Source organism: Microcaecilia unicolor, chromosome 8, assembly GCF_901765095.1.
Source record: "Microcaecilia unicolor chromosome 8, aMicUni1.1, whole genome shotgun sequence".
NCBI classification, from domain to species: Eukaryota; Metazoa; Chordata; class Amphibia; order Gymnophiona; family Siphonopidae; genus Microcaecilia; species Microcaecilia unicolor.
Genome location: NC_044038.1, coordinates 8,507,209 through 8,522,612, shown reverse-complemented (window position 1 = coordinate 8,522,612; position 15,404 = coordinate 8,507,209). Strand labels below are relative to the sequence as shown.

At 43.7% G+C, this 15,404-nt stretch overlaps 1 protein-coding gene across 1 annotated transcript in view; it reads left to right on the top strand.

The window, feature by feature from the left end:
* MYO15A (myosin XVA) overlaps positions 1-15,404 on the top strand; it is a 173,359-nt gene that overhangs the window by 79,670 nt on the left and 78,285 nt on the right. Inside the window, exons 29-33 of the mRNA XM_030212017.1 lie at positions 331-426; positions 4,296-4,531; positions 5,354-5,532; positions 9,239-9,311; positions 13,248-13,433. Of these exons, the coding sequence (XP_030067877.1) occupies positions 331-426; positions 4,296-4,531; positions 5,354-5,532; positions 9,239-9,311; positions 13,248-13,433 (770 nt within the window). The remainder of the gene's footprint in view (positions 1-330; positions 427-4,295; positions 4,532-5,353; positions 5,533-9,238; positions 9,312-13,247; positions 13,434-15,404) is intronic.

Below are 15,404 nucleotides of genomic sequence, written 5' to 3'. Positions count from 1 at the left end.
CTTACGCCAAGCCCCCTCCCTGCCCATCTTCAAGTCTTTGCTTAAAGCCCACCTCTTCAATGCTGCGTTCGGCACCTAACCCTTACCGTTCAGTGAATCCAGACTGCCCCAATTTGACTGCCCCTATCGGACCGACCGTTCACTTGTCTATTAGATTGTAAGCTCTTTGAGCAGGGACTGTCTCTCTTTGTTAAATTGTACAGCGCTGCGTAACCCTAGTAGCACTCTAGAATTGTTAAGTAGTAGTAGTAGTAGTAGTAGTAGTATTTTGTTAAATGTGAAAATGTTGTCATGCAAAAGTTAATTGATTTCTCCATACTAACCATGCAGGAGCCATCGTTTGGGATGCTAACAGTGCCGCTGGGGTCTGCTTTAACCCAGGTGGAAGAGGAGCTGAGGCACGACACCACTGATATTTTTAAGCTGGTAGGTTTGAGCTGCTGCTTGCTTTATCACCTCTTTTGGAAACCAGGTCATTCCGAGCACCACACAAAATTCTGGGAGGGCCTAGCAATTTCTTCCCAGTCCTTCTGCAGCCTGGGGAGATTGCCTGTAAAACCTTACACTGTTCCCTTTGAAGTCATGTCTTAATTTTCTGTTGTATTCCAGGCAATATGGCTCATAGGCTTTCTTTGCAGAGTGGCAGATAAACTTCCCACCATGATATTTTTTGGGGTAGTAATTTTCTTTAAAAAGATACCAGATTGGGGCCAGTGGGAAGTTCCTCCATCTTCTACTTCCTATGGGGAAAAGGAAGTTCAAAAAGGTTACAGGTTGGCGAACAGGAAGAGAATCACGGTAACTGCGGGACCCCTCTTGTTCTCCACATCCATTTAGGGACGCTTTCTGTAGTATTCTGATTCTTTCTCAAAGAGGTTGGGCCCTGATAATCTGACTTGTGTTCTAAGGGAAGGTCATTGATTATGGTGACCCTTGACTAGGTCCCAGTGCATGTGTTCCTACATTTTTTAAAACTGCAATTCTGTTTACCGACTTGTATAAAGAGATATGTGAAACCAGAAAATGCATGTCCACAACTCCCATCAATAGGCTAGAACTACAGAAATCTTAGTAATAACGAGAAATCTACTCATTGAATTGGAACTGATCTAGTGAACAGTGATTAAAAGACCCTTTCCCATCCCAGTCCCTAAAACCCCTAGCTACCCTCCTCACCCTTTACTCAATACAAGAGTTGACCACGAGATCACCCTCACATTCTTAGATCATTAGCTCTGCTTCAAGGGATTCTGCTATTCAGACTGCCTCAAGGACGACTTCTGCAATTTACCCCCTTGATATATGTTGGAAACGAGCCCATTTTCTAGAGCTACCCTCTCTAGTTATCCATTCCATGATTAACATTGACAGTTCCACAGTTTACCACCTGGAGAGAAAGCATCTATCCATTTGATCTTAATGCAGTATTTGGCCATGAGCAAACTTTTTTGGACAAAGAGAGTGCAATATTTTTCAAAGAAATTCATTGCCAGAGAATGTAGTAAAAGCGGTTAGCTTAGCGGAGTTTTAAAAAGGTTTGGACGGCTTCCTAAAGGAAAAGTCCATAGACCGTTATTAAATGGACTTGGGGAAAATCCACTATTTCTGGGATAAGCAGTATAAAATGTTTTGTACATTTTTGGGATCTTGCCGGGTATTTGTGACCTGGATTGGCCACTGTTGGAAACAGGATGCTGGGTTCGATGGACCTTTGGTCTTTCCCAGTATGGCAATACTTATGTACTTATGAAGCCAAACTTAAAGACCAATTGAAAATAGAAAATAGGTTTGGAGTACTGACACTTAATCAGACCATTAAAGCATCCATTACGGTTCTAAAGATATGAAAATGTGGGGCAATCCCAGAGTGTAGATATTTGACCCTGCTAGGCCTATGCTTAGGCCACTCATCTGAGGGTAGGATACCTGCTCTAAACCATCTTAAATTCATGGACTTTACCCAGGGGTGTGCTGGTAAATTGTTAACAGGGGGCTCTCTCTCGCCAGCAAAGTAAAAGAGAATTCAGGAGGGGCCCAAGCCCACATTTTGGGATCCATTTGTTAAAGTAGCCATGGAGAACCGGCTCCCAAAATTCTTAAAAACTTAACAAACGGCTCTCGAGAGCCTGCTCCAGCACACCACTGACTTTACCTCCCCCGTTAGTGGGTTGTGTCTAGAAACATGAGAACACACTGCGCCTAAAAGTTAATTTATTTTAACCCCGTTTTCCTTTGTTGGAGAACTCCCCGGGGTAGAACTTTAAGGTAAGGAAGTTCACCTTCAGAAGCTGCCTGCAGTAACTGGAATGGATTCTGGGATGGGACCAGAAGTTTCTGGAAGGCTTTAACGGATCGCTCACACTTCTTAACATGCTGATCAAAGATATTGAGCCCAGTCCAGCTTTAGTTCCAAACCAAACTAGTTTACAGAAAGTCCATAAAGAAAACAGTACATAAAAAAATTAACAAAAATAGTGCAAAGTATATAATCTTAAAGATCACAGTTAAGGATTTATTTAACCACAAACTGTAAAATCGAAGGTGCAATACATCAACCGATACCAGTATCAATACCAAATATGTAAACTCCATTTACAAAATCATTATCTTGTGGCATCTTTTAAATAAACCTTATTTATTAGGATTTATTTATCCCCTTTTCGCATAGGCGTAGACTGGGGGGGGCGAGGGGGGGCAATGCCCCCCCAAACGACGATGAGGCGCCGCCGCGCCATTAGTTAAAAAAAAAACAAAACACATGCACGCATGCCCTCCTCTCCATCCGCTTGGCTTTCCTGCTCTCTCTGTCTGCGTCCCGCCTTCCTCTGACGTCAGAGGAAGGCGGGACGCAGACAGAGAGGGCAGGGAAGCCAAGCGGAGTAGCGGACTGAGAGGAGCGTGTCCGTCTACCCCTCTCTCTTCCTCCCTCCCTCCCTCCGCCGCAGGCAGCAGTCTTTTCCAGCATTCCTGGCAGCGGTAGCGTTGTACACGCTGCCTTTGGCTCTGCCCCGAAGCCTTCTCTTCAAGTTCCTGTTCCCGCATAGGTGGGAACAGGAACTTGAAGAGAAAGCTTCCGGGGCAGACCGAAGTCAGCGTGTACATCGCTACTGCTGCCAGGAACGCTGGAAAAGCTGAAGACTGTTGCCTGCGGCGGAGGGAGGGAGGGAGGAAGGAAGAGAGGGGGTAAACAGAGTCACCATCTTGGACCTCGCGGGGGGGGGGGAAGCAGAGGGAAGATGAATGGGACTGGGAGGGGTGGGAAGCAGAGGGAAGGAGCAGGAGATGAATGGGACTGGGAGGGGTGGGAAGCAGAGGGAAGGAGCAGGAGATGAATGGGACTGGGAGGGGTGGGAAGCAGAGGGAAGAAGCAGGAGATGGATGGGACTGGGAGGGGTGGGAAGCAGAGGGAAGCCTACTGGAAAGAAGACACTGAATAAAACAGAAGACACTGGGACCAAAGCGAATAGAAAAACTAAATGATCAGACAACAAAGGTAGATAAAAGTATTTTATTCATAATTTATTAATTGAAATGTGTCAGCTTTTTGAAATGTGCATCTATGATATTTTGCCTGTAAATTCAATTCCTTCCTCCACATTAGCATATTCATTTGCATATGTATATATGCAAATGATATGCTAATATGCTCCGCCCATTCTTTGCCCCCCCAAATGAAACAGTCAAACTACGCCTATGCCTTTTCGAAGGAACTCACTCAAGGTGGTGTTCAGCAAGAGTAAGTCAAACATAGGCAATAGACAATTACAGCAGTAAAAATATTCAAATAACAATACAAGATAGGGTATAGTGTACTACATTACAATGTCAACACAATATGCAAGAAAACATTTTAATAGACTGTACAGAGTGTAAGCAAAGGTGAAACACATAAATAGATAAGAAGGAATAACAGAAGCACATGAAGTCAGAAAGTTGCATGAATATAATCTCAGCTAGGGTAGAAGTGGGTAAACAGTACCCTATAAAGACCCCAATATTAGAATTAACTTTTGAAGTTCCAGGATCGCACGGATTGTTTCTTCACGATGATCCCATCCAAGCAATGAAACTCAACTCAATTTTCTCCCCAACTACCCCACCCTAATGGAGTCCTCGCCCTTCTGAAAAATGGTGGCACCTTTCTCTCAGACTTCACTCCATGGAATCCTCCCACGCCTGGAAAGTACACAGTTTGGTCAACACCAGCCATATATTTGGTATATTTAAAGGTCCTCTACCCTCTTTTATTTGTTTCTTCAGTATTCTTGAAGCTCTGGGTTTCTTTGTTCTGATAGGTTCTGAGATTCATGGGAGACCCACACCTCAATGGAGCCCAGGAGAATTTATTGGGCAATTACATCATTCAGAAGGGCTTGTCTCATGTGGGATTGAGAGATGAAATTCTTGCTCAGGTAGCCAACCAGGTTTGGCGAAACACCAACCCCAACAACGAAGAACGTGGTTGGTTGCTCCTTGCCTCATGCCTTAGTGGATTCGCTCCCTCTTTGAATATGGACAAACATCTATTAAAGTGAGTATGGCTGCAGCTAATGTGCCAGAAAGAATGAGAGGATGTGTATGGAAAGTGATCCTCTTGACACTTCCAAAACTAGATTTGCCGTACATTCTGATAAGGATTGCCTTCCTTAAAAGGAGATACAGAACAAAGAACACTGATCTCTAGCCATCACCAGCCCATGCAAGAAATCTAGTTTTGGAGGTGTCTCGTGACTACAGAGCTTAGGTTTAAAACTCTTGAAAGGAGACATTCTGGATGTAGCAAGATGTGGAGGTTCCTTCTGGTGCTGGTTTTTCTAGCTCTTAATTGAGTAGTTGTGGAGCTATCCGGGCACTCTATTCTCCCTCTGTTCCTTCACTGTATAGATAATGTTGGACTGGATACAGGAATTTTTGGAACCTGGAAATTCAACGTTGGGCTATATCTGGCGACCGGCATTGAATTCCCGAATTTTTTGGAGGGTGCTCTGCACGTAGCCAGTTAAGCCGATATTCATCGGCTGACCGGCTACGTTATAGCAACTATTTATGCAGGTCTATCTGGCTGCTAAACTTAGCCGGTCAGGCAGTGAATATTGGTGCTAACAGGCTATGACCAGGCTATCCACTAAGTACTAATATTCAGTCAAGATAACCGGTTATCTCACGCTGAATATTAGCACTTAGCCGGCTTTAGGCTATTTAACCGGCCAGGAGCCGTTTCTGGCCAGTTAAATAGCGCTAAATATCAGGCAGAAAATAATTGTGCAAGATATAATATAGTGAAAGGTGGAGGTGGGACTGGCCTGGTGTTTGTGCTTGAGAACAAATTTCTGAGAAATGTTTCTCCTTCTAGATATGTGTCTGATTACGCCTACGACGGTTACAAGGCAGTATGTCAACACAAGCTCATGCAGGCCATGAAGAAGACCCAACAAGGGCCAGAAACTGCCAGGACGTACCCTCCATCTTTACTTGAGTGGACAGCCAATAGAGAGAGAGCAAACATGGCCTTGGATGTCCACTGCTTTGATGGTAAGAAGAGCAAACCTTTGGGACTTTTCCTTTGTACCGATGATTCCTCTGCTTTGCCTTGGATCACAGAACCAGTAGAGTCCAATTAAGAAAGTATTCTTCTATAGGAACCACGAAAATAATAATTTGTCACTGAGCTGCATGTTGAGCCCTCAGATGCTGTGTATGTAAGCTGCAGTTATATCCCCCAGTGGTGGTGGTTGGTGGGAGGAGGAGGGGTAAAATGTGGAACAGCTCACCTAGATTTGAGATCATCAGCTATATACTGTACTCCTCTTTTCGAAGAGAAGGTATGTGTCTACTAGTCCATCAAAACCACTTAGGGCTTTTGATTTTGACGAATAAACTCTGATAAAGCACCCCTGGTACAAAAAATGTAAAAGAGGAGGTTAATGGAGTTCCTCTAGTGGTCTCTCACCGCCCCCGTTCCCCCCCCCCCCCCCCCCGCCCTTGCCTGCCTTGACTCCTCCACTCTGTATCTGTTCTTTTTCCATGCTAACAACTCCTCAGCTGTACAAATGAATAGATGTGAGTCTTCCAGAAAATGTACCCACAAAAACTGATAGACACTGGTTTTTTTACACCCCTGAAAACCCCTAATTAGCTGCAAAACAAACACTTAAATTTACAATTATAGACCCCTTAGAATAGACCTCTAATTATAAGAGCAGTACTTTTTTTTTTTCAAAAATCCAAAACTATGCATGGGAATGCGAACCCCTCCCTAACACGATCCCCAGAGCTGCCGGGGCTTCAGCATTGCACGAACATTTTTACCCACATATTAGGTGGGCAGTTCTTTAAAAGGCCATTTCTGTGGGTAAAAAAACACAGTTTTATCCGTGGAAATGGCTTTGAAAAATATACTTCCTGAAGATAATCTTCAAACCCACAGCTACTACTAAAAAGTAAGCTGTTGATTTATCCCTTTACAGTATTGTCATGCCTCTTATCCAGTAACCTTATCCACTGAATATGCAGAATTTGCCTACTTAAAATTGAGACTGCTGTTTCTGTGGATCCCATAAATGGATACATTTATCCAGACAGTGACTGAATTTTATTCATTTATTTTGGATTTGGCTCACACCTTTTTCAGTACATTGTATTGTACTAATGAATTTCTATTCCGATTTTAACCGAAATGTTACAAGGTGGATAACATGCTAAGATAACTTCACATTTGAAGGAATGTATTATTTTTTTTTTATTGCATTTGTATCCCACTTTTTCCCACCTCTTTGCAGACTCAATGTGGCTTACAATACATCATGGATAGTGGAAATAAGAAGAGAATAAACATTTGTTATTACAGAAGGATTTTGGGTTACATGGTAACGGAATACGTGATAGTAATATAACAGAAGGCATTATTAAACATTTCTGGGTATATGTGGGGAGTTTCAGATGTGTTGATCTTTGTGGTATATCTTGTCAAAGAGATGGGTCTTCAGTAGTTTGCAGAAGTTGGTCAGTTCATAGATCGCTTTTAGGTTGCGTGGCAATGCTTTCCAGAATTGCGTGCTCATATAGTAAAAGGTTGATGCGTGCATTAATTTGTATTTTAGACCTTTACAGTTGGGGAAATGAAGATTAAGGAATGTGCGAGATTCATTTTCCTGAATTAGAGGAAGGGTGTCCAGGGAAAGTATCCTGAACTTCTCCTTGACTAAGAATTTGTTCAGGGCCCTTAGGTCTAGGATATAATATATCTACAATATAAATCTTAATACATTTGCTAAATAAGTGATTTAAGAAAGTAATCAAAGTGGATCACTATCAAAACAAGTTTACAGTCTTTGATTAAGTCCATAAGAACTTTTCTAAATAAATTATATGATGTAATTTGATGAAGCTGAATTGGGATTCCATTTCCAGATCCTGGCTGCTTGTAAAAACAAAAGAACGTTCCCAAAAATGATTTATAATTTATATTCTTCAATGAAGAAAAATCCAGAGATAACCCTTTGCCACTTCTCAAATAAGACTGAATGCCTGTAAATATTAAGAACTGACCCAATGTTTTGGAATTCAATCCGTGAAAACTTTTATAGAGCAAACATGCGAATTTAAAATGAATATGACGATCAATCTTAAGCCAATGCAAATCATTCAACAGACAAGTAGCTTCATGATATTTACCTCCATTAAATATTAATCTTGGAGAGGTATTTTGCAACAGTTGAAGCTTCTTTCTAAACTTCTAAGTAAGAGAACAGTAAAGGGAGTTACAGTAGTCTAGTTTCAAGAGTTCTAAAGCTTGCAGGGCTCAAGGATGACCTTATTATTATTATTATTATTTGTAGCATTTGTATCCCACATTTTCCTACCAATTTGCAGGCTTAATGTGGCTTACAATTTTACCGTAATGGCGACGCCATTTCCGGGTAGAGAATTACACATGGTATTTGTGGAGGAGTGACCTAGTGGTTAGGGTGGTGGACTTTGGTCCTGGGGAACTGAGGAACTGAGTTCGATTCCCGGCACAGGCAGCTCCTTGTGACTCTGGGCAAGTCACTTAACCCTCCATTGCCTGCCGCATTGAGCCTGCCATGAGTGGGAAAAAGTGCGGGGTACAAATGTAATAAAAAATAAATAAATAAATAAATATTGCATTAAGTTGCATACATGGTAAAGTAGAATACAATATGGTATTGCATAGAGGTTCCTGAGTGATAGAGTAAATTATAACATAAGTTAGATAATCAAGTATAGAAAGTTCATTTCCGACATGAGAAATAAAGTGGTAGTGCGTATTGCGTAACTTTCATTAGTAGCTTCGAAGGTTATCAGTCTGATGTAAAGAGTTTGCTATTGTATAGTTCAGGTAAAGTCTAGTTTCCTAGTAGTTAGGGTGGGTCATTGTGGTATGCCTTCTTGAACAGTTTGGTTTTCAGTAGTTTTCGGAAGATCGTTAGGTCGTGCATTGTTTTTATGGCTTTTGGTAGTACGTTCCATATTTGCGTACTTATGTAGAAGAAGCTGGATGCATATGTGGATTTATATTTAAGTCCTCTGCAGCTGGGGTAGTGGAGATTCAGGAAAGTGCGTGCTGATCTTTTTGTGTTCCTAGTTGGCAGGTCTATGAGGTCTGACATATAGATCGGGGCTTCACCGTGAACGATTTTGTGGACCAGGGTGCAAACTTTGAACGTGATTCGTTCTTTTAGTGGGAGCCAGTGTAGTTTTTCTCTTAGGGGTTTGGCGCTTTCGTATTTCGTTTTCCCAAATATGAGTCTGGCTGCTGTGTTTTGGGCAGTTTGACGTTTCTTAATGATTTGTTCTTTGCATCCTTATAGTTCTTAACCAACGTAAAGTAAAAATAAAACTTTTTGCATTCAGGTCCAATAGGGTAATGTTGGCCACACTTTCAGAACACTCCTGCCCTCCTATCCTCTAACTGGCACTAAAGTTTTTAGAAAACATTTTCGTGGTTACCAGTGGGTGCTGACCACATACTTGCTTTGAAATATCGACCCAGCCTATGTGTAAGCGAATCATTCCTAATTGGTCTAGCCTGAACATGCTTCCACTAGACTTTACATGAACAAGACAAAACCAAACTCTCTACACTTGACTGATAACCTTGTTGCTACTAATGAAAGTTACGCAATACGCACTACCACTTTATTTCTCATGTCGGAAAGAAATCCTGTATTGTATTACGGTATAATATTTTAATATTATGTTGATTTTCTCTCTGTAGGTCTACAGCTTTCCAGTTCCATCCATTCATGGATGGTTGGGGAGGAGCTGGCGACAGACGTACTGAGGCACAGGTATAAGACATTGCACTGACGTCCATCCTGGTTTTATTTCTACTGCTGACCAGGTCTTGCAAAGCATAGTATGAACTATCAGGTGAAAAAGAGATTTGAATGTGCACATATTTATGTATTAAGGAAAAGGGAGCAACAGAAGAATTAATCCAACCTTGCATATCTGACTTCTGTCTGCTGCCAAAACCTACCAAGGCCGATAGTATTGTCACTGTCTCAGAATATTTAGGGGCCCTTTTACTAAGGCACGTGGAGGGGCATAATCGAACTGGGCGCCCATCTCCGGGGACGGCCCCGGGAAGCGGCGAAGCCAACCGTATTATCGAACAAGATGGGCGCCCACCTTTCGTTTTGATAATACGGTCCGGGACCGCCCAAATCCCAACATTTAGGCCGACCTTAGAAATGGCCGCCCTTGGTTTTCGCCTATAATAGGAACTGAGGGCGCTCATCTCAAAAATGACCAAATCCAAGGCATTTGGTCGTGGGAGGAGCCAGCATTCGTAGTGCACTGGTCCCCCTGACATGCCAGGACACCAACCGGGCACCCTAGGGGGCACTGCAGTGGACATCACAAATTGCTCCCAGCTGCATAGCTCCCTTACCTTGGGTGCTGAGCCCCCCCAAATCCCCCCCAAAACCCACTCTCCACAACTGTACACCACTAACATAGCCCTTAGGGATGAAGGGGGGCACCTACACACACCACCGCACAGAACCCTACTCACTGCATTCTGGGTTACCTGTAGGGTCTTCACTTGTAATGTATATTACTTGCAGTGGCGTACCAAGGGGGGGGCGGTGGGGGCGGTCCGCCCCAGGTGTCAGTGGGTGGGGGGGGGGGTGATCCGCTTCGCTCCCGCTGCTCCCACTTTACCTTAAAAAAATTTTTTTGAAGCGTCGTTGCAGGCAGCGCCTTGCGTCTGCCCTGCTTGTTGTAAAAAGTAAATCTCTTTGCTTCGTCGTCGTCGGGCCTCACTATATCCCGCCCTCCTCTGAGGTAATTTCCACGAGGGCGGGACATAGTGAGGCCCGACGACGACGAAGCGAAGAGATTTACTTCTTTTACAAGCAGGGCAGATGCGAGGCGCTGCCTGCAACGACGCTTCAAAAAAATTTTTTTTAAAGTAGGGTGGGAGCAGGAGAGTCGGGTCGGGGTGGGGTCCTCAGATGGGAGAGGGGTATTGTGGGGGTTCTCATATGGGAGAAGGGAGGGGAGGGGGTTTTCATATGGGAGAAGGGGACTGGAGTGGGGAGGGGGCTCTCAGATGGGAGAGGGGTGTTCTGGGGGTTCTCACAAGGGGGGAAGGGGTTTTTATATGGGAAAGGGGACGGGTGGGGAGGGGGTTCTCAGATGGGAGAGGGGTGTTCTCACATGGGGAGGGGAGGGGGTTTTTATATGGGAGAAGGGGACTAGGGTGGGGAGGGGGTTCTCAGATGGGAGAGGGGTGTTGTGGGGGTTCTCACATGGGGGGAAGGGGTTTTTATATGGGAAAAGGGGACTGGGGTGGGGAGGGGGTTCTCAGATGGGAGAGGGGTGTTCTCACATGGGGAGGGGAGGGGGTTTTTATATGGGAGAAGGGGACTGGGGTGGGGAGGGGGGGTTCTCAGATGGGAGAGGAGAGGGGTGTTCTGGGGATTCTCAGATGGGAGAAGGACTGGGGTGGGGAGGGGGTTCTCAGATGGGAGAAGGGGACTGGGGTGGGGTGGGGGTTCTCAGATGGGAGGAGGGGGCTCTCAAATGGGAGAAGGGGGCTGGAACTGGGGTCTGAGAAGGGGTCATGACGGAAAATGGGGCATGCCTGGGTCAGGTGGGAGAATGGGTCGGGCTGAAAAGGGGGGCAAGGCATGTAGATGAAGGGGGCTGAAACTGGGGGCTGAAGGAGGGTAGGTGGGATAAGGGGGCTAGTACTGGGACTGGGGGCTGAAAGGCGGCAGGGGCTGAAATTGTGGGGACTGGGGGCTGAAAAGGAGACAGGGAGAAGTGGCTGGGGCTGAAGCTCAGGACTGGTGACAGAAAAGGGCTGGGGTTGAAACTGGGGGCTAAAAAGGGGACAGGGAGAAGTGGCTGGGGGCTAAAGCTCGGGACTGGTGGGAGAAAAGGACTGGGGCTGAAACTGGGGACTGGTGGGATAGTGGGGCTGGAACTGGGGGCTGAAAAAAGGGGAAGAGAGAGGGGACAGATCCTGGATGGAAGGGGGAGGAGAGGGAGGGCAGACCCTGGATGGATGGGAGAGGGAGGGCAAATGATGGATTGAAGGGGCAGAGAGAAAGGGCAGACAGTGGATGGAAGGGGGAGATAGAGAGGGCAGACAGTGGATGGAAGGGGGAGATAGAAAGGGCAGACAGTGAATGGAAGGGGGAGAGAGAGAGGGCAGACAGGGGAAGATGGTGGATGGAAGGGGCAGAGATAGAGGGCAGATGTAGATGGAAGGAGCAGGGAGAGAGGGCAGACATTGGATGGAGGCGACAGCAGAGAGGGCAGACACTGGATGGCAGAGAGAGATCAAAGACAGATGCTGGATGGAAGGAAGACAGTGAAAAGAAGATGAGGAAAGCAGAAACCAGAGACGACAAACTGTAAATAAAATATATATTTTTATTTTTTTTTGCTTTAGGATAAAGTAGTATTGTAGCTGTGTTAATGTTTATAATAGAACATGTAAACAAGGTAATCTTTTTATTGGACTAATTTTAATACATTTTGGCTAACTTTCGGAGAACAAAACCCCCTTCCTCAGGTCCGGATAGGATATTGTAACAGCACTATACTGTATTGACCTGAGGAAGGATGTTTTGGCCTCTGAAAGCTAAATGTATTAGTCCAGTAAAATGGTATTATTTTATTTTCTATATTTGTTTTATTTCTATTTGTTAATTTGTAAAGTGGTGATTGGTACTTGTTAGTTTTTTCAAATTTACATCTGCTGTCTTTATGTTTTGCACAGTACTAGGGGACATTTTCTGTTTCTGTGGTGTTGCATTGTATGCAGAGTCTGGCATCTTGGGGGTTCAGTTTAATTTTTGTCTAAATAGAAAGGTTATTGCTTATTCTATAGTGGATTAGGGTGTATCTGTGTTTGTGAAAAAGACATGGCTTTCGGTTGGCATTGACTGTGCAAGATGGACGATCTGTGTTATTCTGCCTGGTTTCGTTTTACAGTAGGTGAATTGATGTTCTAGTACTCACTGTAGTGTTTAAGATGCTTTCCTTTTCCTTATGTGACTCGTAGAAATGACTGCTTATGGTATGGTAGAATTGCTCTATAGGTCCTGAGTGTTTTGTATTCTCGGCATGCCTAGTACTAGATTTTGGAGGGGGGGGGGGGTGTTAAAAAATGACCGGCCCCGGGTGTCAGCTACCCTAGGTACGCCACTGATTACTTGATGGATGATGCAGCTTTTGCCACTTTATTTCAGAAATAACAACATCATATAATTTGCATAAATTACGTTGGAGAACTTTTTTCTCCTGTGTGTGTTTTTCCTACTCATGTGGGAAGACCTACCACCCCGTTGAGCCACTGCCCTGATACCACAAACCATTAACACAGATAATTTATTCAGCAATACTGTGGTAAAATTAGACCTTCAGTATAGAGAGAGATTCCAAAATTATAGTTACAAAATTGTACAAAGACAGTCTGAATCGTATAGACATTTAGTAGGTATTCAAGTGACGTACAAATATTATTTAATAGCTATATGGAATTATAGAAATCAATTCCAATTCTTTATTCCCTTTTATGTTAAATCGCAAATTAATTTAATCAGTTTTGCATCCCAGTTTCAGGGGAGTCTAATCTAATCCCCCACTGTTCTTCATTACATTTTCTGTATATGATCTTCTGTTTTAATTGTACAAATGTGCTTTTTCTTCCATTTATAACCATTTCTTCTGATTTGCAAGGATTCTGTTTTGTTTGTGAATGTCAGGGGGATTACCGACAGCTGGAACGGATGGTCCATCGCCATGAAGGAAAAGAGCCAGTGGGCAGAACTTGCAGGTCACGATTACATCCTGGATCTAATCTCAGACCTGGAGCTGCCGAGGAACTTCCCAAAACAGAAATCCTACTTCATTATTGCTTCTGAGAGCATGGACCAGAGACACGGTAGCCTGTAGGTATCTAGTTCCTCTGCAGTGTGGACCCTCTTCTGCCCTACATTCCCCATGGACCTCTAAGAGATATGGAGCCACAGATCTGGGTGAGGTCATCCAGGGCAACCTTCCTAGCCATTTCTATGGAACTGTCCTGCCACTGTTACAAGACACATTATAATAAATAAACCTTAGAGTTATGTGTGGCTGCTCTGTTCAGTCCTTTAATTAAAAATCATGATATCAATATTCAGCAGGATAGTGACCTCATAAAGATGTATAGATAAGATATTCATATATCTTATACCTATGATCAATCAAGATATCTGTAGGTTGTAAGTCAGATAGGCCTAATTGTATTTAGAAAAGTTATCCATAGGTCGTCCAAAGTTAGGCACCAGGCTGCTGAGCGCCAACTGCCAAATTCTATATGGTGCCTTAAAAATTGGCACCAAGAAAGCACGTGTTTAGCGTAATTCTATAAACTATGCCTAAAGTTAGGTGTAGTTTATAGAATATGCTCCTCTTGTGACTAAAATTTAGGTGCACCCATTTAGGCCACCTAAAACCAGGCCTAAATACCTGGGCCTAAGATAGGCGCAGATCGGGTGTATTCTATAATACTGCGCATATTTTTTTTTTGAAATGCCCACAACCTGCCCATTCCACGGCCATGGCCAGGCCCCCTTTTCAGCTACGCGCATTAGAATTTACACCCACCACGTTATAGAATACACTTAGAAAGTTGTGCACATAAATTATAATTCAAGCCAATTGGTGCAGTTAATTGGTTAGGCAAGCCCTTCCCAGGTCCACGCCCCCTTCACATGCTATGGAGTTTCCACACTCAATTTCTAGGATCCCAACTAAGGACAGTTATATGCATTAACTGCTAATTGGTACCAATTAACACCAATTACAGCCAATTCTATGGTTTGCACAACTTTGCTCACTAATCCACGGATTCTATAAAAGGCGACTAAAGTTGCATGTGCAAATCAGTGTGTGTGGCCAATTTGCGTGTGCAACTTAATTGCCTAACAAGCTAATTAGCGCTGATAATTAGCCACTAACAAGCAATTATCGGCACTCACTGCTAATTAGAATTTATGCTTTCAACTTTTTAAGCGTACATTCTAAAGCGCAGATCTCAAAAGGGGCGTGGCCACAGAAGGAAAATGGGCGGGCCATTGGCGTTCCTAAAAATTACACACGATGTTATAGAATTTGCCTGATTTGCCCCTAATTAAGGCCTTGGGCACTTATAGCACAACTAAAATTGGGCGTACACGTATTCTATAAAAAGTGCCTAACTCTAGTTGAGGTTTATAGAATAGCGCTATGCGTGTTTTTCTCGGCGCCATGTGTAGAATTCAATTCCTTCTTAAGTGAAAAATTATACATGTGAGTTTATAGAATTAGGGAGTTAATGTTACGATGACTATTTCTGCGTTCAGACTTATACAGGTAAGTTATCCAAACAGCAGCTGGATGTGGCATATCTCTGACCCCCCCCCCCCCTTTATCTGCATAACTTCTAACCACATATCAACGTATAAAACCAAATTCAGAGGGGCAGAACTCCTAATGCAAAGGACTTCTCAGTGCAACTTTGGAAGTTCCATGGATAAGTCCTTTTTTAAATATTGACCAGCGCTAATTTAATAGACCAACACCTGATCTTAAATGTGACACTCAGACTGGGTCCATCACAGGGTATCAAGCCCAGTTCCTAGAGAAGGTGATGTGACCAGTTCTGACCTTTGATCTTTCATTCTCAGTGCATTGTGGGCTTGGTTATAAAACCAGCACTACAGCATTGGGGTCTTCTATAATGAACGTCAAATAAGCAGGACCAGGTGATGGACTGTCTTCTGACAGTGTGGAATTAAATGGTAGAGAAACATTAATTCCCTGACAAGACCCAGCACATAGACCACTGGATTGTTTATCACTGGACAGGCAGGTTGTGCTTTTCCTTTCTTGAGGCC